Here is a 24,004-nt window from a genome sequence, read left to right on the forward strand (position 1 = left end):
TCGCTTAAAAGCGTTCCTGTCTCAATATGTATGCTTTTCTAACGAAATCAATAATTTGATGTAAACACCGATGTACATTATTATGTTTATGTTTCATTCATCTAATTGTTTTACTTTAAAAACATAGTTCATGTAGTCGAGTGATTCACATTCGGCTCTTCTGAATCATTAAAAGAATCAGTTCATTGCAACGATTCGTTCTCTGATCAGGCATCGCTCTGGAACTCCACATGACCACGGAAATTCGTCAGTGCTGATCATTACACACCGCCTGAACAACACATGTGATATTAAAAATAGAGATTAAAACTCTAAACACGTACAGCTAGATACTTTTTAGAGGTAGGTTCATTTTTGCTCATGTGTATGATTGTGTGTTTTTATGCAGTGTTAGGCTAAATGAGATGTTTGATTTGTAGAAAGGCTAGACAGCAGCTAATGCTGCTTTCATGTGTTGGTTTGTGTAATGAGTATCACGTAGAACCTAAATATTAAATTATTATTACTGTACATTTTGAACAGGATGCTCTTTTAGTGCTTATAAATGCCGCTTTTAGGTACAGTTTACAACACTGTGTGATGTGACAGCATATTAAGTAAAGTGTTAGTGTTCTGGCCAGAATGTTCATGTATTTGTGGTGATGGTTACAGATACAACAGAAAATGTGTTGTTACTAGACATTAGAAGAAGTTGTATATATCACAACAGTAGTTTTTGTTTATCTGTGATTATTATGTAGTAGTAATAATAACTGCCTCCAGAAATATTTTTTCCAATTAATTTTCTCCCTGTTTTTATTTTATTTTATTTTTAATAAAGTCTACATTAAATAATTCAAAGATTTAAACCAAACAGCTCTGCAATGACTTTTTTGATACAAACAAAAAATAAATTAATTAATAAAAACAATTTACATCTCTTCCCAAGAAGCTTCACAAATGATGCAATAAAATGGAATGGGTTTGCAATACAGATTTTGGACTCACAGACATTGATCATATTTATAAAAACTATATTTTATTAAAGTTTATTTAGTTGAATTTATTTACATTTGATTAAATATTATTATTTTTAACTAATTTATTGTAAAATATTAAAATACATACCAGTAGTTTGAGAGTGAAGGGATGCATCGATTATATTATTCGCAATGCTTAATGGGAGTTTTTGTTGCTTTAGTAACAGTGACTTTTCTGATTGGTGGATCTTTCTTCAGGATTATGGGTAGTGTAGTTATTCAATGTGAACTCCTAAATTAAAGATGAAATTGAAACTATAATGACTCTGGGCTTCAGAGCTTATGGTATGTCTTGAAAGCTTTATATTATAAGCTCCATTGTCAAATCCAGCAAAATTTGGCTTCAGTGTTTATAAAACCATGTTATTTTATCAGGTGTTTGTTAAGTGATTGGTTGTTCCTCTCTTTCCTGCAGATGACGGCGCAGGAGGTGCGTCTGAGTGGACTGCTGCTGCAGGAGCACTTTGGAGATGTGGTGGAGAAAGTGGGCACTCGTCTGATCCGCAGTGGAGTTCTGACCTTGCGAGCGCTTGCCTATGAGACCAAACTTCCCCTTGACCTGGTAATGTCACATACTTAAGCTTTCTCTGTCATTACATCCTTCTCGTTCTCTTCTCTTTCCATTCTTTCTGTCTTCCTTTTGCCGAACCAGTCAATTCATCATATTCTCTTTAACACACTCTTCTCCTGATAGGTCAAGAAGTCTCTGTGTGTGCTGATGCAGCATGGGATGTGTTTGTTCGGTGCTGGGCGTCGTGGTCCAGCGGGACCTGTGGAATATCGCATCATCTCCGAGCGCATCCTACACATGCTACGTTATCCACGCTACATCTACACCGCCAAGAGTCTTTATGGAGACACAGGCGAGCTCATTGTTGAGGAGATACTGCAGAGAGGGCAGATGACTATGAGCAGCACAGTCAAGACTGTAGCAGACCGGCTGACCCACAATATGCCAGGTGAGAAACTATAAGACTGAAGACTGAAGGGCTAATTCATATAAATGAAACAGGATTTGAAAATACAGGGGTTTTATTTTTTTGTAAGGATTTTGGCTTGCAGTATATATGATTGATTGCTCCAAACAAACTTTAAAGCGAGCTCAGCTCCTTTAAACCAAACTTAACTGAGACCATCTTGGTATGGGTATGGTTTGCTTATAACATGCGTTATCAGCGTTCACCTTATTGTGTAAGTTTTGTGAAAGTTAAATAATATACATAGATACTATTCTATGCATTTTAGTTATGTATGTATTCACAATCATTCTCAAGTTTTGAACTTTTATTTTGATAAGATATTTTTTTTATTAAAATTTATCCTGCATCCAAGCCTGATATATCAGCTTTTTAAATATTTCTTTATTTGTGAAAAATTTACATTTACATTTACATTTAGTCATTTAGCAGACGCTTTTATCCAAAGCGACTTACAATTGGGGAATACATCGAGCGATTAATCTTGAAGAGGCAATCAGACATACGAAGTGCTTGCAACACCAAGTCTCAGACATTGTTCAAATAAATACAAACTACCAAAGGAAGGAATAAGTAAAGATAATTTTTTTTTTTTTTTTTTTTTTTTTAAGTTTAGGATGAAGTCAAGTGCTGTCGAAAGAGATGAGTTTTCAGTTGTTGCTTGAAGATTGACAGGGATCCAGCATTCCGGATAGAGGTGGGAAGATCGTTCCACCAGCCAGGAATGGTGAATGAGAATGATCTAGAGAGTGATTTTGCGCCTCTCTGTGATGGTATCACGAGGCGCCGCTCACTAGCAGATCTCAGATTTCTGGAGGGATGTAGTTTGTTAATAGAGAGTGCAAGTAAACGGGTGCTGAGCCAGTGGTTGTTCTATATGCAAGCATCAGTGTCTTGAACTTGATGCGAGCCGTGATTGGTAGCCAGTGCAGGGAGATAAAGAGAGGTGTAACATGGGCTCTTTTGGGCTCGTTGAAGACCAGTCGTGCCGCTGCATTCTGAATCATTTGTAGAGGTTTGACTGTATTAGACGGAAGTCCAGCCAGAAGAGCATTGCAATAGTCCAGCCTAGAAATGACAAGGGCCTGGACAAGAAGTTGTGCAGCATGCTCTGTCAGAAAGGGCCTGATCTTTCTGATGTTATATAGTGCAAACCTGCAAGATCGAGCAGTTTTTGTAATGTGGTCTTTGAAGGTCAGCTGATCATCAAAGATTACACCAAGATTTCTGACCGAAGTTGATGGGGTTATTGTTGATGAACCTAACTGGATCGTGAAGTCATGCTGTAGAGTCGGAGTGGCAGGGAGGACAAGAAGCTCAGTCTTTGCCAGGTTGAGCTGCAGGTGATGTTCTTTCATCCATGCCGAGATGTCCGCCAGGCAACCTGAGATCCTTGCAGTTACCGTTGGATCATCTGGTTGAAAAGAGAGGTAGAGCTGTGTGTCATCAGCGTAGCAATGGTATGAGAATCCATGTGCCTGTATGATGGGACCCAGTGATGTAGTGTATGTGGAGAAGAGGAGGGTCCAAGAACTGATCCCTGAGGAACCCCAGTGACCAGTGTATGTGCTTTGGATACCTCACCTCCCAGGCCACCCTGAAAGACCTACCAGTGAGATAGGATTCAAACCAGCGAAGTGGAATGCCAGAGATGCCCAGTGATGAGAGGGTGGACAGGAGTATCTGATGATTGACAGTGTCAAAAGCGGCAGATAGGTCCAGCAGAATGAGGACTGATGATTTGAATGGGCTTTTGCAATTCGCAGGGCTTCAGTGACCGAGAGAAGCGCAGTCTCAGTTGAATGGCCCCTCCTGAAACCTGACTGTTTAGCATCCAGTTTGTCGTTCTGTGAAAGAAACAGTGAGACTTGGTTGAAGACAACTCGTTCAAGTGTTTTCGCTATGAACGGAAGGAGAGAGACAGGTCTGTAGTTTTCTATAAGAGAAGTGTTTAATGTAGGTTTTTTGAGCAGTGGGGTTACCCGAGCCTGCTTGAACGCAATGGGGAAGTTACCTGTGAGTAGGGATGTGTTGATGATGTGTGTGAGTGCAGGTAAGAGTGTGGGTGAGATTGCTTGGAGAAGGTGTGAGGGGATTGGGTCAAGAGGACATGTTGTAGGATGGTTGGAGAGGAGAAGCTTGGATACTTCAGCTTCAGTGAGTGGACAGAAAGAAAAGATGGGAGTTTTAGCAGTGGATGTGGTAGGGTGAGGGTCCTGTGTGCGTGGAGGTGAAAACTGACCACTGATTGATCTAGTTTTGTCTGTAAAGAAAGTGGCAAAGTCATCAGCTGTAATAGAGGTGGAGGGAGGAGGTGGAGGGGGACAGAGGAGGGAATTAAATGTTCTGAAGAGATTACGCATGTCTGGAGCGCTGTCGATCTTGTTATGGAAATGTGAGGATTTGGCAGTGTGGACTTTAGCAGAGAAGGATGTGAGCATAGACTGGTACCTACTGAGGTCCGACAGATCGTTTGATTTGCGCCATTTTCTCTCTGCCGCTCTGAGTGTAGTCCGATGTTCACGAAGAACCTCGGATAACCAGGGGTTGGAAGGAGCAGCCCGTGCGGGCCTAGAGGAGAGAGGACAAATGTCGTCTAGACAAGAGGTTAAGGTAGAGCATAAAGTCTCAGTAGCTGCGTTTACATCCAGAGATGAGAAATGGGTGGGTGAAGGAAGAGAGGAGGATACCACAGAGGAAAGATGGGAAGGAGAAAGGGAGCGCAGGTTTCGTCTAAAAGTAACTGGTAGGGGGGTTGGTGGCACAGGAGAAGCAAAGTGTAATGTAAATGTAATGAAGAAATGGTCCAGTATGTAGCGGTTGTACCAGAATGTTATCTGCAGTACAATTGCGTGTGTAAATTAAGTCAAGTTGGTTGCCTGATTTGTGCGTGCTAGTAGTGGTAAGGCGTTTGAGATCAAAGCGAAGCTAGGAGTGCATGGAAGTCTGTAGCATAAGGCTTGTCTAGGTGAATGTTGAAATCACCAAAGACTAGGAGTGGAGTGCCATCCTCCACGAAAGAGGACAGCAGCCCGTCCAGCTCCTCTAGGAAGGTGGCTAGAATTTGGCTAGGGGGACGGTAAATGACCACGATCTGGAGTTTTATCGGAGCTGATACAGTAATGGCATGAGATTCAAATGAGTTGTAATTGCATAGGGAAGAGCGGGTTGAGTATTTCCAATTGTTAGAAATGAGCAGACCAGTGCCTCCACCCCGCCAACTTGCCGGGGTGTGAGAGAAAGAGAGATTAGTAGAGAGAGCAGCTGGGGTTGCTGAGTCTTCTGGACGAATCCAGGTCTCAGTCAAGCCCAAGATGCTGAGCGTGGATTTTAAAGAAAAGCAGAAATGAAGTCAGCTTTGTTGACAGCTGACTGACAATTCAGAGACCCACAGAGAAGGAAAGAGGTGTAGTGAAGGAGGTAGAGATAAGGCGCAGGTTAGCAGGATTACGTTGCCGTCTGCGTGGGACGTTAGAGCGTGGTTGAGAGAGAACCGGAATAGTTTGGAAACACATGATAGAGGTGGCAGGAAAGAGGATGGAAACGGAGAGTGTGTAAGGGAAGGGGGAAAAAAGAAAAGATACTTAAGTGTGTCGCTCGGAGTCGTTGCTCGGTTAAATTCGCGCAGGAAAAGTCGATGGTCTTTACCCTCGTCTGTCTTCACACGAGGAGGCTGAACGCTTCCGCTGATGCTTCCGCGTCAGCGCTCGGACCTCTGATAAATACAGCCTAACACACTACCGTGAAAACAGCTGTGGCCGGCTTCTGATTGGCCCAGCCAATAGCCTTGTGCAAATAACTCAAGACGAAACTAACACTTCGCTAGCAAGGAGCACTGAAAATGATCCAGGTTCCTTCTTAGCCGAGGTGCAAATTATTATAATTAACAGAAAGTGCAATCAAACAACGAAACCTCAACGAAAATGCAGAATAGAAATAGAAGGGAAACGAAAGTATTCCTTCCCAACAGCAGGTAAATAATTTAAACAACAGATCTATGACTAAGTATCGCAACACTTACGAGCTGCTGTCCGCCTCTTCTGGTGAATATTCGCTTCTCCCGACTTGTAATAGCGAACAGGCAGTTTAAATACTTTTACAGTCGCTGTGGCCGGCTTCTGATTGGCCCAGCCAATAGCCTTGTGCAAATAACTCAAGAAAACTAACACTTCGCTAGCAAGGAGCACTGAAAATGATCCAGGTTCCTTCTTAGCCGAGGTGCAAATTATTATAATTAACAGAAAGTGCAATCAAACAACGAAACCTCAACGAAAATGCAGAATAGAAATAGAAGGAAACGAAAGTATTCCTTCCCAACAGCAGGTAAATAATTTAAACAACAGATCTATGACTAAGTATCGCAACACTTACGAGCTGCTGTCCGCCTCTTCTGGTGAATATTCGCTTCTCCCGACTTGTAATAGCGAACAGGCAGTTTAAATACTTTTACAGTCGCTGTGGTCGGCTTCTGATTGGCCCAGCCAATAGCCTTGTGCAAATAACTCAAGACGAAACTAACACTTCGCTAGCAAGGAGCACTGAAAATGATCCAGGTTCCTTCTTAGCCGAGGTGCAAATTATTATAATTAACAGAAAGTGCAATCAAACAACGAAACCTCAACGAAAATGCAGAATAGAAATAGAAGGAAACGAAAGTATTCCTTCCCAACAGCAGGTAAATAATTTAAACAACAGATCTATGACTAAGTATCGCAACACTTACGAGCTGCTGTCCGCCTCTTCTGGTGAATATTCGGCTTCTCCCGACTTGTAATAGCGAACAGGCAGTTTAAATACTTTTACAGTCGCTGTGGCGGCTTCTGATTGGCCCAGCCAATAGCCTTGTGCAAATAACTCAAGACGAAACTAACACTTCGCTAGCAAGGAGCACTGAAAATGATCCAGGTCCAGGCCCAGCCAATAGCCTTGTGCAAATAACTCAAGACGAAACTAACACTTCGCTAGCAAGGAGCACTGAAAATGATCCAGGTTCCTTCTTAGCCGAGGTGCAAATTATTATAATTAACAGAAAGTGCAATCAAACAACGAAACCTCAACGAAAATGCAGAATAGAAATAGAAGGGAAACGAAAGTATTCCTTCCCAACAGCAGGTAAATAATTTAAACAACAGATCTATGACTAAGTATCGCAACACTTACGAGCTGCTGTCCGCCTCTTCTGGTGAATATTCGGCTTCTCCCTGTAATAAAAAATACTGTAATAAAATTACAGATTCAAGAAGTTGTCATCTAAAGTATAAATATGTTTATCTGACGCAGTTATATTTTAATTCATTTTCAAATTATTACAAATTTCTTAAATTTTCATTAAAAAAAAAAAAACGATCTATCTATCTATCTATCTATCTATCTGCCATCGGCCATCCTGCTCTCTAAGATATCGGTATCAGCTTTAAAAAAAAAAACATCGGTGGACTATGTAAGGGATAATCAACGGCTAGCTGTGCATTCAAATTGTTTAATGCACAGCTAGCCGTTGATTTATCCCGCTTATGCCATGGTCATTTGCCAGCATTCACATATTAAAGATGTTAATAATATTTACGCTGCAATATTTGACCGGAACCATAAAAATGACGGTTATTTTCGTCTGTATTACTATTCAACTTGTAACTGTATGTTACTATGGTTACCAATGTTTATAGAAAGCGCATTAATATAGAACGTGATTAAACTGACCTGGAACTACCTGTGCAGTTCAACGAATTTAATCAACACCTGCCAGCCAATCAGAATCGAGTATTCAGACAGACCATGGCATAATAATAATTATCATTCTCAATATTAATATATTATATTAATATTAAAGTTGGCTGGGTTTCACAAAAATAGCACATGAAAAGCAGACTGAGTCTGTTTTTAAAATCAGTGTAAATGTAAACAGAACCAAGTTCTTCATTCATTTTTTGGATTTGTCCAATTGTGTGTGTGTGTGTGTGTTTGTTTTTTAAAGAGGACCAGACAAATGTGGTAAAAAAAGAAAGAGCACTAAAATCACATCTGAAATATGTTCCATCCACTTTCTTATGTCTTGACTTTTATTTGAAATGTACCTATTGAAACTCTTTTTGTACCAGAGGGCCAGAGTATGGACTACAGTGAGGTTGTCTCTGCGTTTTCCCGGTTGGTAGAGACTCATTTCCTGCAGCGTTGTCCTCCTACGGCCTCAGCAGGATCATCAAGCTCAGGAGCAGTCAACACTCCCCTTCCGGCTGTAAAACAGCCCACTGAACCAGAGGAGCACCCAGAATGCTACAAACTACCCTATATCAATCTCACCGGTCAGTTACTTCAGTCAAAACACTCATCACTTACTATTAAACTCTTTAGTGGTCCACTCATATGACATATACAGTACCAGTGAAAATTTAGCTTGTGCATAAAAGCGTTGGAAAATACAACAGGTAAAAGTTTTGAATATAGATCTTATTGTTCACCATATAAATATATTTTCATATGAATAGAACTGATTTGGTTGAATTGTGTTCATTCAGGTCAAGGAAAACGCAGACGCTCAAGTGAGGATGGTGAAGCTGACCAGCGTGCGGCAAAGAAAGCCAAAACAGACGATAGTGAGGTACTAGCATTGAGATGATGACATCACCCATCCACATGTTCATTAGCTGAGTTTTTCCTGCATTGCACATCTGTTTCTCCCTCTCTCTCCAGTGTGGTGATGAAGGGATCTATTGGCAGGTGAATTTTCAACGCTTTCACCTGCACTTCAGGGATCAGGCCATTATTAGTGCTGTTTCCTGTAAACTTGATCAGGTGACAATAACCACAGACTCTGTATATCAAATAATCTAAGATGTGTGCTGTGAGATATAATTAGGTTGTGGACTGAATATTCTTTCACGGCTGTATCTGAGACAGAATGTTCTGGATTCTCACATTTAGACTTTTTCCTCCAGGGAAATAATAAGTCGGTAGAATGTAGGTCTTTATCATCTAAATTTCTCTCTGTTTCTCCCCTGTAGACTAGCAGTGAGATTGTTAGAACCATGTTGCGGATGAGTGAAGTTACAACGCCGGCTCACGCTGCTTTCACACAAGCCCTTTCAGCCAATGAGGTAATGGACGGACATGCATATTATTTTTGTTTGATAAAATGTTTAAAAAACATTTAAAGAGACAGGTCTAATTAGTTCATTGGAGTTTAAAATGACAAAGGCAGTGTGAACAGTCGGTCCCACAGATCAGTTTAGAAAACCAAACCAGATTGGTGTAGTTTGATCAAAGCCTTATTATTTTCCATCAGATTTTCCGAGCTCTTCCATCCAGTTACAACATCGCCAGACCAATTTTAGACCAATACCTCACTCTCCTGGTGGATGACCCGGTAAAGCAATGCATACACAGATACACACACTACTATATAGTATACAAGAATTAAATGACTTTAAAATGTTTGAAATGACTTAAATATTAATGTGTATTTTGTTCTATTAGATGGAATTTGTGGGGAAGACAGGTGACAGTGGAGGAGGAATGTATGTCGTCAGTATCCCTTTAAAACATCACCTGTAAGAAAAATGAAATTTTCCATGTCTGACTGCAAACCGTTTTTATTTATTTATTTGTTTATTTATTGTTCAAAAGTTTGGGGTTAGTAAGATTTTTTTTCTGTTTTAAATAAATGCTGTTCTTTTTACTTTTCTATTCATTAAGGAATTCTAAAAAAAATTGTCTCGGTTTCCACAAAAATAATAAGCAGCACAACTGTTTTCAAAATTTTATATTAGAAGAAATTTCTTAAGCACCAAATCAGCATATTAGAATAATTTCTGAAGGATCACGTGACACTAAAACCTGGAGTTACTAAAATCTGGCTTGCCATCCCAGGAATAAATATAAAAATTAGTGCTGTCAAACGATTAATCACGATTAATCTCATCCAAAATAAAAGTTTTTGTTTACATAATATATGTGTGTGTATTGTGCATATTTATTATGTATATATAAATACACACATGCATGTATATATTTCAGAAAAATATGTTATGTTTATATATTAAATATATTTATATATAATATAAATATATACATGTAAATACATTAATGTATATTTATGTATAGTATGTGTGTATATTTATATACACATAATAAATATACAAAGCACACACATTATGTAAACAAAAACTTTTATTTTGGATGCGATTAATTGTGATTAATCGTTTGACAGCACTAATAAAAATATTAAAATAGAAATATTACTTCTATTAGTAATTCACTGTTATTACGGATTTTGCTGTATTTTTGATTCATTAAATGCAGCATTGGTGAACATAAGAGACGTCTTTCAAAAACATTTAAATTTGACCAACCACAGAGCAGTTGTGAATTATTTTGCATTATGTATCTAATTTCTCAGCAACATAGTGTACAACTAATAATGAATTGGTTGACCCTTGACCCTGTGGTCAGATTTACATCGTGCACTGGCTAACCTGGCCAGAGCTACCCTAGAGTCTGTGGTCCAAGAGAGGTTAGTAGAGTCGTATCGCGTTAGCCTCTTGAAATCTTTTGGTTTTGTTCTTAGTTTCATGATGTGGATGTGCATTATGTCAGGTTTGGTTCCCGCTCAGCTCGAATCTTTCGTCTGTTACTGCGAAAACGGCACCTGGAACAGAAGCAGGTGGAGGATTTTGCCATGGTTCCTGCCAAAGAGGCCAAAGACATGCTGTACACACTCCTGTCTGAGAACCTGGTCCAGCTACAGGTAACACACTTACAGGTTCTGTTCATAGAAATAGATTAGACTTAGTTTTAGTTAACTGTAATAACCCTAGATCATGCTTCATAGCACTCTTTGTACTCTATGTGCAGGAAATCCCCAAAACGCCAGACTATGCCCCTTCTCGCACCTTTTACCTGTACACTGTTAACCAGCTGCCCACCGCCAGACTACTTCTGCAACACTGCTACAAGGTACACAGCCCTGGAGTCTTTGTTTAATGCTTTTTTATAATGTTTTGACATATTTGTATGCAAACCCCATACAGACTGTTGGGAACCTGATCGAGAGGCGGCTGTATGAGACCAAAGAGAACAAGCAAGTCCCTTCTTTTTTGTCAATGAAAACATTTAATCTGAGTATTAGTCCTCAATAATTTCTGTCAATTGATTTTGACAGGCGACTTTTGGAAAAGTCTCAGCGAATCGAGGCCATCCTGGCATCCTTGCAGGCCACAGGAGCCGAGGCGGCCCAGCTGACGGAGGTGGAGGAGATGATCACAGCTCCAGAAAGACAGCAGCTCGAGTCCCTTCGACACCACATTAACAAGTACTACACAAACCAGTCACTCACTACACATGAATCAGACACATGATTCACGTTTGGCCAATCATTAATCTCGTCTCTTCTTTTTGTGCTTATGGTGGCAGGTTGGATTCCAGTGAAAACCAGGTGGATGAGACCATATTTCTTCTGGAATCCTACATTAACTCTACACAGGCCGCTCGCTGACAGTTTTTATACAACTTTAGGCTAGTTCAGAAAATTGTTGATGTTTGTTTGAAAAGAAATAGGTGGCTAAAGAAGAGATGTTTATTTCTTTTGCAACAAGGAGTTGCAAATTTATATTTAATAGTGTGAGTATTATGTGTAGCCGTGAACAATTTTATTTTCCACAGGAAAAAATAAAGAGTTAATTCTTTTATTTAATGGTTTACATTTTTTATTTAATAATTTGTCTGAATGTCAAAAAAGCAAATACAATTTATAAACCTATGCATTGAACATGAAGACTGAAACAGACATTGTTATTTTTGTTAAGAAAAAAATTAAATAAACAGACAGCTTGGTATTATACCATATGTTTTCAACTTAAATACAAATTTCATTATTTTCTTTTTCACAAATAGTGCATTTGCTTGTTTTCCTGCTTGTTCTTTCAATGCAATGCAATTGTAAAGGATCTTGCTCTGTGAAGCCAGAGAGTCTCCCAGATTAACCTTCTTTCTCTTCCTTTTGTGATACAATTGGATTCTTGTGCTTTTTGATGCCACGACAGAATCCAAATAAAATGTTAGGTGTGAGACAATAACGTACTTGACTGACCTGAACTGATACACCCATCATACGCAAAGTTTTACACATTGTGCATCCCTTTGCATGTTCATGTATTAAATATTTTGGCACATTTTAGCACTCTTAGCTCCATGTGAAATGTTTTATCAGGTTTAAATCCATTCTGCAGATTTTCCCCCAAAATCAGCAAAGAAAATGAAGAATAAGTCTGTAGATTCCACCTGGACCTGATAATGGATTGTTTGTGGTTCTGGAGCAAAAGTGTCATGTCTCAAAAGGGAAGTAATGGCTACAAAAGGCATATTTCCTGGTTGTAAAGGAAACTCTGTTCAGTCTGCTCTGCAGCATCAGTTGTCATCGTTCTCATCCTCATCCTTCCTCTGTTTCCTTGTGAAAAACCCCAGCTGTGAAGAAACATCAACACATGGCTTAAGACTGCTGAGTGCTAGTAGTTTTAGTACATATGAAGTGTTTTGGGTAGTAATACGCTTCAGATGTAGCTGCTGTACACCTGCCTATGTGTTGTGTTCAGTACCTTCCAAAGGATGAATACTAAGAGTGCAAGAAGCAGCAGTCCTCCAATGATGCTGCCAATCAGAATCCAGAGAGAGATTGGAATCGAACGCCCCTTCAGCACTTCCAAAACCGTCTATACATACAGAGACAGAAAGAGTTTTCAAGTCATTTAAAGTTTGATGACAGCCTGTCAGCTAATCTTCAACATGTTTTACACTAAACAATAGTTTTTAATTGAACTACTCGATTTTTAGGAAAAGTCACTGACTTTTTGCACCAGGTGGGATTCAGCTTACAGCACTACTCATTTATTCCTATGGTATCTGTAAACGGCGATTGAGTGTCGCACAACTCTGACTGAAATTCAATGTGATTGGTTATCAAGGTACAACCTTTATGCTTTCTCCAACAGTAAAGGTGCTTTCACGCCATATCGTAATTATTGTAATTACGAGATACCAACTTGTAAAAAGCATTCACGTCCTCATAGAACTCATAATTACAACTTGTGAACTGGGACATTTCTGAGAGCTACAACTTGTGCTACCTGACCACCTCAGATTCATTATGCGATATGTTTAGGCATTGATAGTGCAGAAGGAAGATGATTACAGACCCTCTCGTCTCTGGCTGGTTCAGGTGTGTTTAATTAGGGTTGGAGCTAAATTTTGCCAGACAGTGGCCCTCCAGAAACAGGTTTGGACATCCCTGGTTTATGAGTTTGTGTCCTGTCAGTTTTCTCACCTCCCTCAAGAGGGCAGCATTTCCCATCGTAATCAGACTAGACTCCCGAGCAGACAGCTGGTAAGAGCCCACTATTGTCACTGCTTTAAACTTGGCCTGACAGAAGCACACAGTAGTCAGAGGTTAGAGACTGAAACACAAACACAATAATAGATAATAGATCTGACCTTTGGAGTCATTTGCTTGTGTCACCTGTCTGAAGAAGTTGTCATGTATCCTCCTGGTGATGCGGATCAAGGCTGTCTGTCCTTTCAATAGCTGTTGGATGTGACACACGACCTCCACACACCATGAGGAAGTGCAGTTCTAAATATGAAAACAAAATGATATTATAGTATAAGATCATTTACAGCAGTACTTTGGGTCAGGGGATTTTAAACTAGTATTTACATGGAAGTGCTAGCGAGTCTGTGGAAATGTTTGGAGAAAAGCTATTAAAAAGTTAAAAAATAAATAATTAAACAATAAAAGTAATATTAAAATAAATAAATATGATTAAAATAAGTGAACACATGAGTTAATAAAATCAGAGTAAAATAAATAATAAATAATTTAGTAAATGAATACAAATAAAATTATATATTTCTAATATTTCTTTATACAAAAAACTCTTCTGCTGCTTTCTTTCTCATAGATACGCAGCCAAAACTCTCTGATTCATTCCAGTTTGTTTTTATTTGATTTTCTCCTCCACCCAAATACTTAACAGGAATTTTGTCCTACTTTTAAACAAGACAAAAAGAGGTTGACAGCTCTAGAATTTGATGGCGATTTGACAGCAAAGAATAATGTCTATGCAGAGACAGCAAAATTGCAAGCGTGTTCCAAATTAAATCAAATTAAATCAACAAATCAAAATTCAGTTTAACTTAATGGATTTACTTCGGTTACAGAACGCAGTTGTCAATTTCCCTTCAGTGAACATAACATCTGTATTCTCACCAATAGTTCAGTTTTCTTCATGTCTTCTGGGTGAAGTGGACGCACATCTCTCTGGCTGGACTTTAACTTGGAAAGATCACTAACTATACTGCAGTTCACACCTGAAGACTACAAATAAACAGAAAAAAACGCCAACAACTACATGAACACAAAGATGCATATGAATTACAGTAAGACTGTATAAATGCATACAAGTGATACTAACATTATGAGAGAAAGCATCAACCACGATCGCGAAAACTCTGTCTCCTGAAGCCACGGCAGGCAAATTAACACTCAGCTCCAGATTACTGACGGCGTAACAGCCCAGATTCTGCACCTGATATCAAAAAACATACTTACATGTACTCATAAGCTTTCAGATTTTTTAAACATAAACCAATGAGCCTATCAGGTTTACTTTGACCCACCCTGAAATGTGTGTAGAACTCGGGTCCTGTCCCCTCAGACACGGTTCTGGTTGGGTGGACCTCATAGCGGTTCAGGTTGGAGTCACTGTAGTGAATTGAACCAAAATAAGACAACCATATATGCATACTGTACACTGAACATGCATGCATTTTAAGGTTGTAAGAGGGAAAGTGATGTTGGGAACTAACCTTGTGATGAAGAGATCTGGTTCATACTGTACAATACTCTGTAACTGTACACTGTTGTCCGAAAGTGTGCCTTCACTCTCCACACTGTCACTGTGGCAACACACATATACATACATTTAATATTCATTTTGACATAACACGTTTATTTACTTGTTGTGTTAGGTTAAAATGACTTTAAATGCACCTTCCAAAAAATTTAATTATTTAAAATAAATAGCCATGACATCCTTGGGTAGTACCATTTGCTAATGGTTTAAGTTATGTATGTGTGTGTGTGTGTGTGTGTACCTTGAAGCAACAAGCTTCATCTGGACCTTACTGATGAGAGACGTACAACTGAACTCAAATTCCAACATGAAGTTCACCTGAGAAAAATGAGGCAGTTGGGAGAATCACTGGTCAATGAACCAAAACGGCTCAGTGACTGTTTCAATGAATCATGATGACAAACCTTCATCTTTCAGAGGCTTACCTTCGACTGAGAGCGGAACACTGGGTAACTGACATTACAGGAGTGACTGTTTGAGCTTAGAGCCGTGCATTCAATCTTAAACTGAGCGTCTTCCTATAGACAGACAGAGAGAAAGAAAGAGACATAAATGAGGCAGAAAAAGAAATAAAGAAGCAAGAAGTGTGATTCATGAAACACTGGAATATACTGTACTTTTGTATAAATTATGTGTATAAATAAGAATACTTTTCTTTAAATACTTACACTACCATTCTAAAGTTTGGGGACGGTAGGGTTTTTTTTTGTTTGTTTTTAAAGAACTCTAATGCTCATCAAGGCTGCATTTATTTAAATGTAATAAAATTACAATTTAAAATAACTTTTTATATTTTAAAATGTATTTTATTTTTAAAGCTGAATATTCAGGAGTCATTACTCCAGTCTTCAGTGTCACATGAACTGTGCTGATTTGGTGCTCAAGAAACATTTTTTTTTATTATTATCAATGTTTGCTGCTTAATATTTTTGTGGAAACCATTATTCATTTTTTCAGAATTCTTTGATAAATAGAATGTTCAGAAGAACAGCATTTATTTGAAAAATCTGACCTCAAAATGTGTATATTTTGTATACATAATTGTGACATTTATCTACTATATTACTCATTTGGCATAAAACAATCAAACTGCCATAGTTAAGACATGCTGGTGTGTTTGTACTAATATGCTTTAATGTTTTCAGAGGAGAGATTGTGCTGGTACCCGTATACTCAGACTGCTGAAGTGCAGGTTTTTAGAGTAATGAAGAGTGAGACTAGTGTTATAGGCATTTTCTAGCCGGTTTTGTAGCTGCACTTCTACTGCAAGCCGTCGCCGAGGGCTGCGTATAACATACGGTTGCTGCCTGCAAGAACAGATAAGAGCAAGATTGACGTTACATTACCATAAGACATGCTATTTCAATCACGGTTTCGTACTAAACTGGTTAAATCTTTAAAAATGTTTGCTATGGATCCTCTAAATATTTCTATTTTAATTATTAATTAGCACTAGGGGTTAAAGCAACTAGTTCTGCCAATGGTCAACATGTTTGGACTAGTTGTGGATCATTAGGTGTTCTTATTCTAAACATGCCAACAGCAGGAGGACAATTTCTCTGTTACCTTGTTCCAGAAATGTCCATATGGGCCTGTAAAACCAGATCAGTTACACACACATCATCCTCCCCACAGTCTTTGAAGAATGGGATCTAAAGGCAATAAAAGAGATCAAACTTTGCGTTAGCCAGCAGTACGAGGGGGAAAAATCATCCATTTATATTCCTATTCATAGGAATAGGTCAACTGAATAGCACTCACAGACTTCTTGAATGTTGTCGGCCAGCCCTCATCTAGTACCGGGCCGCTCTCTGTGTCATTGATTTTGAAGCGCAAAGTGAAGCTGATTGGTCGGATGTAATCAGCTGTATCCTAGACATATAAAGGAAAACAGAAACAGAGAGAAGAACACTTTTCCTTGAAAACGATCAGTAAGAACTCATGTTGGATAATGTACAGTCCGTCGGCCATTAGGGTAAAACAACCCCTTTTTGCGATATCGACCGGTTAAATGTACATTATCCTTTACTTCATTGATTTTTAAGCCGTTTAGACTTACAAAGACGTGAAATGGTAGCGTGTAGCACATGGTCTGCCCTACACGAACAGTGACGCCCATTAGAGTCTGACGCTGGGAGTTGTAGTCAAACAGAGCACGAGCCAAGATCTTTCTGTCATCCAACATGGCCCCCATCTGCATATCTATACAAACAAACAGATGTGGTGGTAGTTTAGGAAGTGTATTTAGTACAGCAATGGAAGAAAGCTTTTTGGTTACATGACACTTTACCAAAATATGTGCCCAAAGAGCCAGGAGAGCGAGACAGGGCCAGAAAGCAAACTGTGGCGTTAAGGCATGCGGAGTCTCGTCCAGCCCTGTGGCAATTCTTCTGTATCACATTTATGGAGTGTGGCTGGAAGGACAGGCTGACGTTGATCTGCACTATACTGCGTGACCTGTAGAGTACAGAGAGAGGTCAGGAATCGAGCAAAGTTGTTACCACGGGTCATTAAAAACATGACTTTACTACTTTTGACACAATTTAAAGTGACGAATTGGTGTCTATGATGGCAGTGTTTAGATGATGCATAAAAACACAAGACTGTAATGAGGCATAGAGTACTTCAGTAGGACGGCAGTGCCCTGTGCTCCCACAGCAAGATCCAGTAACTCATCCCCATCCAGATCCAGCAGAGCGCTCAGGCTACGGCCAAAATACTGCAGCCCTGCAGAGAGAGAGGAGCCTGGGATACGCTACAAAGAGAAAAAGAGAGCTTTATTAGTATGCAAAGTATGAATTACAGGTATAATGGTGTCTAAAAGTTAAAGACCATCAAAAAAAGTGGTCACCCAAGTCAAGTCAAGTTAAGTCACCTTTATTTATATAGCGCTTTTAACAATACAGATTGTGTCAAAGCACTTAACAGTATCAAATTGGAGGATAGAGTGTCAGTAATGTACAAGATTAAACACTCAATCTTCAGTTAAAGGCATTTCATTATTGAATTCAGAGATGTCATTGTCTAGCTCAGTTTAGTTTAAATAGTATATGTGCAATCAAATCGACGATAATCGCTAGAAATCAAGTGTCCCCAACTGAGCAAACCAGAGGCGACAGCCGCAAGGAAACTCCTTCTGTGACAGAATGGAGAAAAAAACCTTTGGAGAAACCAGGCTCAGTCGGGGGGCCAGTTCTCCTCTGACCAGACGAAACCCGCAGTTCAATTCCAACCGCAGCCATGTCAGATTGTGTAAAAGGCTTATCTGATTCCCGTGGTCTTGTCCCGATGGAGCATTTTAATTAAGAATTTAATGTATTTGTTATATTTGTGTTTTATTCATTATTTGAAGTTTTTCATTTATTCATTTGCTATAATTGTAATGTATAGTTTAATGCATTTATTGTTTCTCGGTCTATTTTTATAATATATATTTACTTGTTTATTATAATTTAAATTTATAGTTTAATTAATTTAATATATTTCTGTTGTATATATATATATATATATATATATATATATATATTTATTTTATATATATATATATACTATTTATTATTTTAGAATGTATTTATTCATTTTTTCATATTTGTATATTATTATATTTTAATTAAAATTTTAAATGTATAAATGTATTATATTTCTATTTTTATATTGTTGCAATTTCTAACAATAATATTATTATGTAGTTAGGTATTTTATTATATTTTTAGTTATTTAGTTATATTTTTATTTTTATTGTAAAGTAAAAATTTACGATAAAAAAGTAAAAATTTTATATATTTAAAATACTATATATAGTCTCAAAACTATTAACATATTTACTGACTTTTCACTCGAGACTAACTGATATAAAAATGCTAATTAATCTTTATTTGGAGCACTACTTGTGCACAATGCACATTTCTTAATATTAAGCCTAAAATGTGTTTTAATGTCATGATGTCTTTAAATGCAAAATATTTAAAGTATACTTGCAATAGTTGCAATAGACGATCAAGGTCCAGAAACGTAACAAGGACATCGGTAAAATAGTCCATGTGACATCAGTGGTTCAACCGTAATTTTACAAAGCTACGAGAATACTTTTTGTGCGCAAAGAAAACAAAAATAACGACTTTATTCAACAATTCCTCTCCTCTGCGTCACCCGTAGCGTCATTTTGGAGAGTATCACATACGTAAACAACGTATGCTGTTCTGTGTCAGCCGCACTGTATGCAGATACGATGTTTATGCTTTGGTCTGAACGTAAACAACGTATCCGCATAGATACATTGCAAACGTTGTTTACATATGTGATACTCTCCAAAATGGCCCTATAGGGTGACGCGGAGGAGACAAATTATTGAATAAAGTCGTTATTTTTGTATTCTTTGCGCACAAAAAGTATTCTCACAGCTTCGTAAAATTACGGTTGAACCACTGATGTCACATGGACTATTTTACCGATGTCCTTGCTACGTTTCTGAGCCTTGATCGTGTAAGGACACTTACTGTCTATGGTAGGGTCAGAGAGCTCTCGGAAATTCATCAAAAATATCTTAATTTGTGTTCCGAAGATGAACGAAGGTCTTACGGGTTTGGAACGACATGAGAGTGAGTAATTAATGACAGAATTTTTGGATGAATTATACCTTTAAGCACAAAATTAGTTGTTCCAATTTAGCAGATTGTAAGTATACCGGTTTAGTATACTAAAAGTACAATTGCAGGGTATTTTTATTAAGTACATAAATATGTAAATGTATTTGTAGTATACTTAGAATTAAATTAATGTATTTCAAATACATTTTAGTATATTTATTTTTCACTAGGGCATTAATCACTGGTTTAAAAGTGGTCAATAGTTTTACAGTCAGTTGGGGTCCAGGGACGTGGGAACTATATTTTGAGAGGGGGGGCGGGATTCTTGAGGAGGAGGGAGGCGGGGCGACCGTTATTTAGAATGTGTCACTTTATGGTTTCCATGGTGACGCGTCATTGCTTGTCACGTGACACACCGCAGCAGCAACAGCGCTGAATGAACGATGATCTGCTTAAACTGCTTTTATGTCATTTTTCCTTTTTTATTCAGAATATTCACAAATGTGTTAACTATGGCATGAAATATCTGATATTCCGATTGTCAAATACATGCAAGTGGAAGTGTATTGTTGTTTAAACACCTTTATAACGATCGCGTTAGTTGAGCTGTATGCGTGATGGGCGCCGCGATGTTAGTTTGTGCCGCAGACGCAGTTCAGAGAATCGGATCTGTTGGATTTACAACACGTGAATTCATGCACTTCTCCTGAAATACTTAAAAGTAAGTGGCTGGTGAACTGGGAGAAGAATAGAGTAAACATTAAAGTTACTTACACAATGTGTATCTGATATGAATAAAACGCTGGCTGACACCTAGAGGGGTGGGGTGGGGTGGGGGGGCGGCCGCCCTCCCTGCCCCCCCTGTTCCAACGTCTATGTTGGGGTCAGTAAGTTTTTTTTAAAGAAATTAATTATTTTATTCAGCAAAGATGCATTAATTTGACCAAAAGTTAGTAAAAGTTAGTAAAAACGTATATTGTTAAAGAAAGATTTCGTTTTCAAATAAATGCTGTACTTTTGAACCTTTGTAACTATTCATTAAAGAATCCTGAAAAATATATCACAGTTTACGTAAAAATTAAGCAGCACAACTGACTTTAACATGATAATAATAAATGTTTTTTGAGCACAAAATCAGCATATTAATGATTTCTGAAGGATCATGTGACACTGAAGACTGAAGTGCTGCTAAAAAATCAGCTATGCCATCACAGGAACAAATTACATTTTAAAAATACATAAAAAAAAGAAAACAATATTTCACAATATTACTGTGTTTTACCATATTTTTGATCAAATAAATGCAACCTTGTTGAGCATAAGATACTTTTTTCAAAAAAAAGAAAAAAAGAAAAACTTTTACCCCAAATTTTTGAACAGTAGTGTACATTCTCAAAACTGAATACAATTAAATACATTTTTGAATAATAAAGTTTTGGTAAATTGTTTAATTATATATATATATATATATATATAAATACATTAAAAATTACTAATAAACATATTTCTTCATTTTCACCATAGCATATATTTTAATATATTAATATAATATATAGGCCTATATTTATTTTACATTTCTTTTTTTTGTGATGTCTACAGATTGTCTGGTTTCAGTGGTCTCACACATGTGGTTGGTTGCACACATGAACTAGTGATATATTTACTTGTTTATACTGAGGAATAATGTAGTATTCGTCGCCGTGGTATATGTAAAGAGCTCCCTGGTGGTCATCCTCTAGCGGAGCTCCCACGAGCAGGTCAGCGTATCCGTCATGGTTTAGGTCAGGGGCTACAGCCATAGCATAACCAAAGCGTGCATCTTGTGCTTTCTTCTGAGAATGTAGCGTACCGTTAGGAGCAAAACCATCCTGGTAGAGAGACAGACAGATAAAATTTTCAGATAAAATGTTCATATAATTACACATTCATTTACTGAAATGGCATACATTTAAGTCTAGAGGAATATGTTGTTTAGCGTGATAGAATGAATCTATCGCTGTCTCTCACATATACATCACACAAACAGTACTGCCACTGTGGTTCTCACCCCATCCAGACAGTAGACATAGACTTTGCCTGTTTCTTTGTTTCCTGCTCCCAGGAACATGGGAGCAGCTATGAGCAGGATGTCTGTTATTCCGTCCTGATCCACATCCACCACGCACACCTCACTGCCAAAATATGAGCCAATCTGCAGAGAGAGAATAAAGATGTTAAGCAATCTGAAGGTTCCCACGCTTTTTAACCAATGTGTTTCCATTAGGGAAATAAGCCTATAAATTTGATGTTATGTCTGATAAATATACAATATACATACATACATATACACAGTATGGATCAATACTGATAAATGTGAATAAGAACAAATACACTGTCTATGTTAAGAATGAAAGAAAAATACCATTTTTTAGACTGATTGTAAAATGAATCATTCAAACTGATATGTGAATGCATTTGAATGATTCAGTGAAAAGAACCGACTCAAAACAACAAATTTTTTTCAAAACGAAGCATGCAAGCAGGTTTTACTCTACAAAAGCTCTCAATACCTAGCAGACTACATATTTTAGGGCAGATCATGACTAGAAAAATGTACATTCATTATAGAAATGTTTAAGATTGTATTCATTTCTGTGAATTTTCCTGGCCTAGAAAAGCAATTAAAAAATCCAGATTTATTCAGGTTTTCCATGACTGTGGGAACCCCGAACCTCTGGATTTTGTTCTAAGTATCACTTGGATTTTAGGAGCGGTCTGAGAAAATGAAACCTGCTTGCTTTTGTTTAATAAGAAAATAAACTCATTAATTGTAAGAGAGCAGAAATGTGGTGTGAAAGGACTGAGAGAGGAAAAGCAATAAAAAATCAGCTGAGAAAAGAAGGATAATGCAAAACTCAAAGAATTTGACATCACACAAGGGTTTGATGGAGATCTCAGTTGTGGACCAGAGACAGAGTGTGTGAAAGTAGAGGGTGTCGGTATAAATAAATATAAGAACGAAGGAGAAATCTCCACCTGTTCTCCATTTAGGGCTTGTGTAATTAAGACATCGCCTTCAGGGGTGAGGTCAAACAGGATGACCTTTCCTTTGTGCTTGAATCTAGGTGCACCAGCAACATACAACCTCCTCCAGTCACCTACAATCACTGATGACACTGTGTAACCTGCAGAAGTTCACACATCCACATCTAAGCATTAGTAAACAGACGTACAGTTTATGTTAACATACAAACTTGAAGAATTGTTTATTTGGTGGTTGGTTTCACAAAGTAAAATGTTACCTAGGTAGGCTGCGTGGTTCTTCAGCTCCAATGGGAACTCTTTCTCGAAGGCTTCTCTTGAGGGCTTGAGCTGCCCTTCTTTGCTCTCCTTCAGGACGCCTCCCTCCCAGTCATATGCACCCACCATGCCAAATAAGATGCCATCCTACAGTATGGTCCAAAATAATATAGCTCATGATTGCATGTTTCATGCCATCTATTATACATACAGTATATCTCGGTTTATAATTACAAATATTTAAATAGGCACAACTGCATGTGGACATAAAATACATTGAAACTCACATCCAAAATGTGTGTCGAAAAACCAATCTGAGACATCTCCATGAGAAAGGCACTTTCATTGTATCCCAGGGTCCCTGCAATCAAATTACAATGCAAATGTCATTTATATCAATAAACTTTTTCTCTAAACTTTCTATTCATCAGGGAATCTGTTTTCAACTCTGTTAATAAGAAATGTTTATTGAACAACAAAACAGCCTATTAGAATGCTTTCTGTAGGAATATGTGTCACATATTGATGGAAAAATGGCTGCTGAAAATTCAGCGTTTTCATCACAGGAATTAATTACATATTCAAATGCATTAAATTACAAACCAGTTATTTTTTACTTGCAATAATATTTCACATTATTACTGCATTTTCATCAAATAAATGCAGCCTTGAGCATAAGAGACTTCTTTAAAAAACATCTTTCCAGCCCCACACTTCATGGAATTGTGTAGAAATCTGCTGAGCTGGAGCATTAAAGTTCAAGAAAAAGTACACTCTTTATATCTTGGTTCACCAATGCACCTTTCTTACTGTACCAAAACTAAATAAAAATAAAACATATCCTGAAAAGTGAAAAATGTATAAAACTGGATCAGTTATCATTATCAATGGCAGTACAACATATTTGACTGCACAGTAGGATACATAAAAAGAGAATTCCAGTTAGTGCACAGCATTGGCTAATAATATTTCTTTCTGTGCTTCTAACCTATGTATCTTGTGAATGCACAGCTGTGCCCACTTTAAGGTCATCCATCTCCTCCCTTCCATCCTTCCTGCCTGGCTTTCCTCAGAATCAAGATGGCACAAGCGTCACACCCTGTTCTTACGGTGATATCTTGTTTTGTTTTTTTCATGATGTCCATGCATTTTTGGGTAAAATGTTGCTTGTATTGAAACATACTTATTCCTAAAATAAAAGTTTCATTGGCACTTTATATCTAAAAAGTATCATTCATATT

At 37.9% G+C, this 24,004-nt stretch overlaps 2 protein-coding genes across 2 annotated transcripts in view; one reads left to right on the forward strand and one right to left on the reverse strand.

Moving 5' to 3' along the window:
- Positions 1–210: 210 nt before the first annotated feature.
- On the forward strand, positions 211–11,792 carry polr3c (polymerase (RNA) III (DNA directed) polypeptide C). The gene is made up of 15 exons (XM_058746270.1): positions 211–342; positions 1,435–1,581; positions 1,714–1,978; positions 8,095–8,298; positions 8,512–8,594; positions 8,687–8,788; positions 8,998–9,090; positions 9,279–9,359; positions 9,470–9,521; positions 10,445–10,505; positions 10,589–10,739; positions 10,847–10,948; positions 11,023–11,072; positions 11,154–11,303; positions 11,405–11,792. The coding sequence occupies exons 2-15, from the start codon at positions 1,435–1,437 to the stop codon at positions 11,484–11,486; spliced, it is 1,623 nt and encodes a 540-aa protein (XP_058602253.1). The 5' UTR covers positions 211–342; the 3' UTR covers positions 11,487–11,792.
- Positions 11,793–11,974: 182 nt separating this feature from the next.
- Positions 11,975–24,004, reverse strand: part of itga10 (integrin, alpha 10) — a 40,415-nt gene continuing 28,385 nt past the window's right edge. Inside the window, 21 exon segments of the mRNA XM_058746269.1 lie at positions 11,975–12,454; positions 12,586–12,699; positions 13,311–13,406; positions 13,503–13,616; positions 14,253–14,360; positions 14,458–14,571; positions 14,663–14,747; positions 14,852–14,941; positions 15,140–15,216; positions 15,324–15,416; positions 16,064–16,205; positions 16,465–16,550; positions 16,660–16,770; positions 16,958–17,100; positions 17,189–17,355; positions 17,523–17,653; positions 21,149–21,352; positions 21,532–21,675; positions 22,500–22,648; positions 22,766–22,910; positions 23,051–23,124. Of these exon segments, the coding sequence (XP_058602252.1) occupies positions 12,398–12,454; positions 12,586–12,699; positions 13,311–13,406; positions 13,503–13,616; positions 14,253–14,360; positions 14,458–14,571; positions 14,663–14,747; positions 14,852–14,941; positions 15,140–15,216; positions 15,324–15,416; positions 16,064–16,205; positions 16,465–16,550; positions 16,660–16,770; positions 16,958–17,100; positions 17,189–17,355; positions 17,523–17,653; positions 21,149–21,352; positions 21,532–21,675; positions 22,500–22,648; positions 22,766–22,910; positions 23,051–23,124 (2,444 nt within the window). The 3' untranslated portion in view covers positions 11,975–12,397.

Source organism: Onychostoma macrolepis, chromosome 16 (genome assembly GCF_012432095.1).
Source record: "Onychostoma macrolepis isolate SWU-2019 chromosome 16, ASM1243209v1, whole genome shotgun sequence".
In the NCBI taxonomy this organism is placed as follows: domain Eukaryota; kingdom Metazoa; phylum Chordata; class Actinopteri; order Cypriniformes; family Cyprinidae; genus Onychostoma; species Onychostoma macrolepis.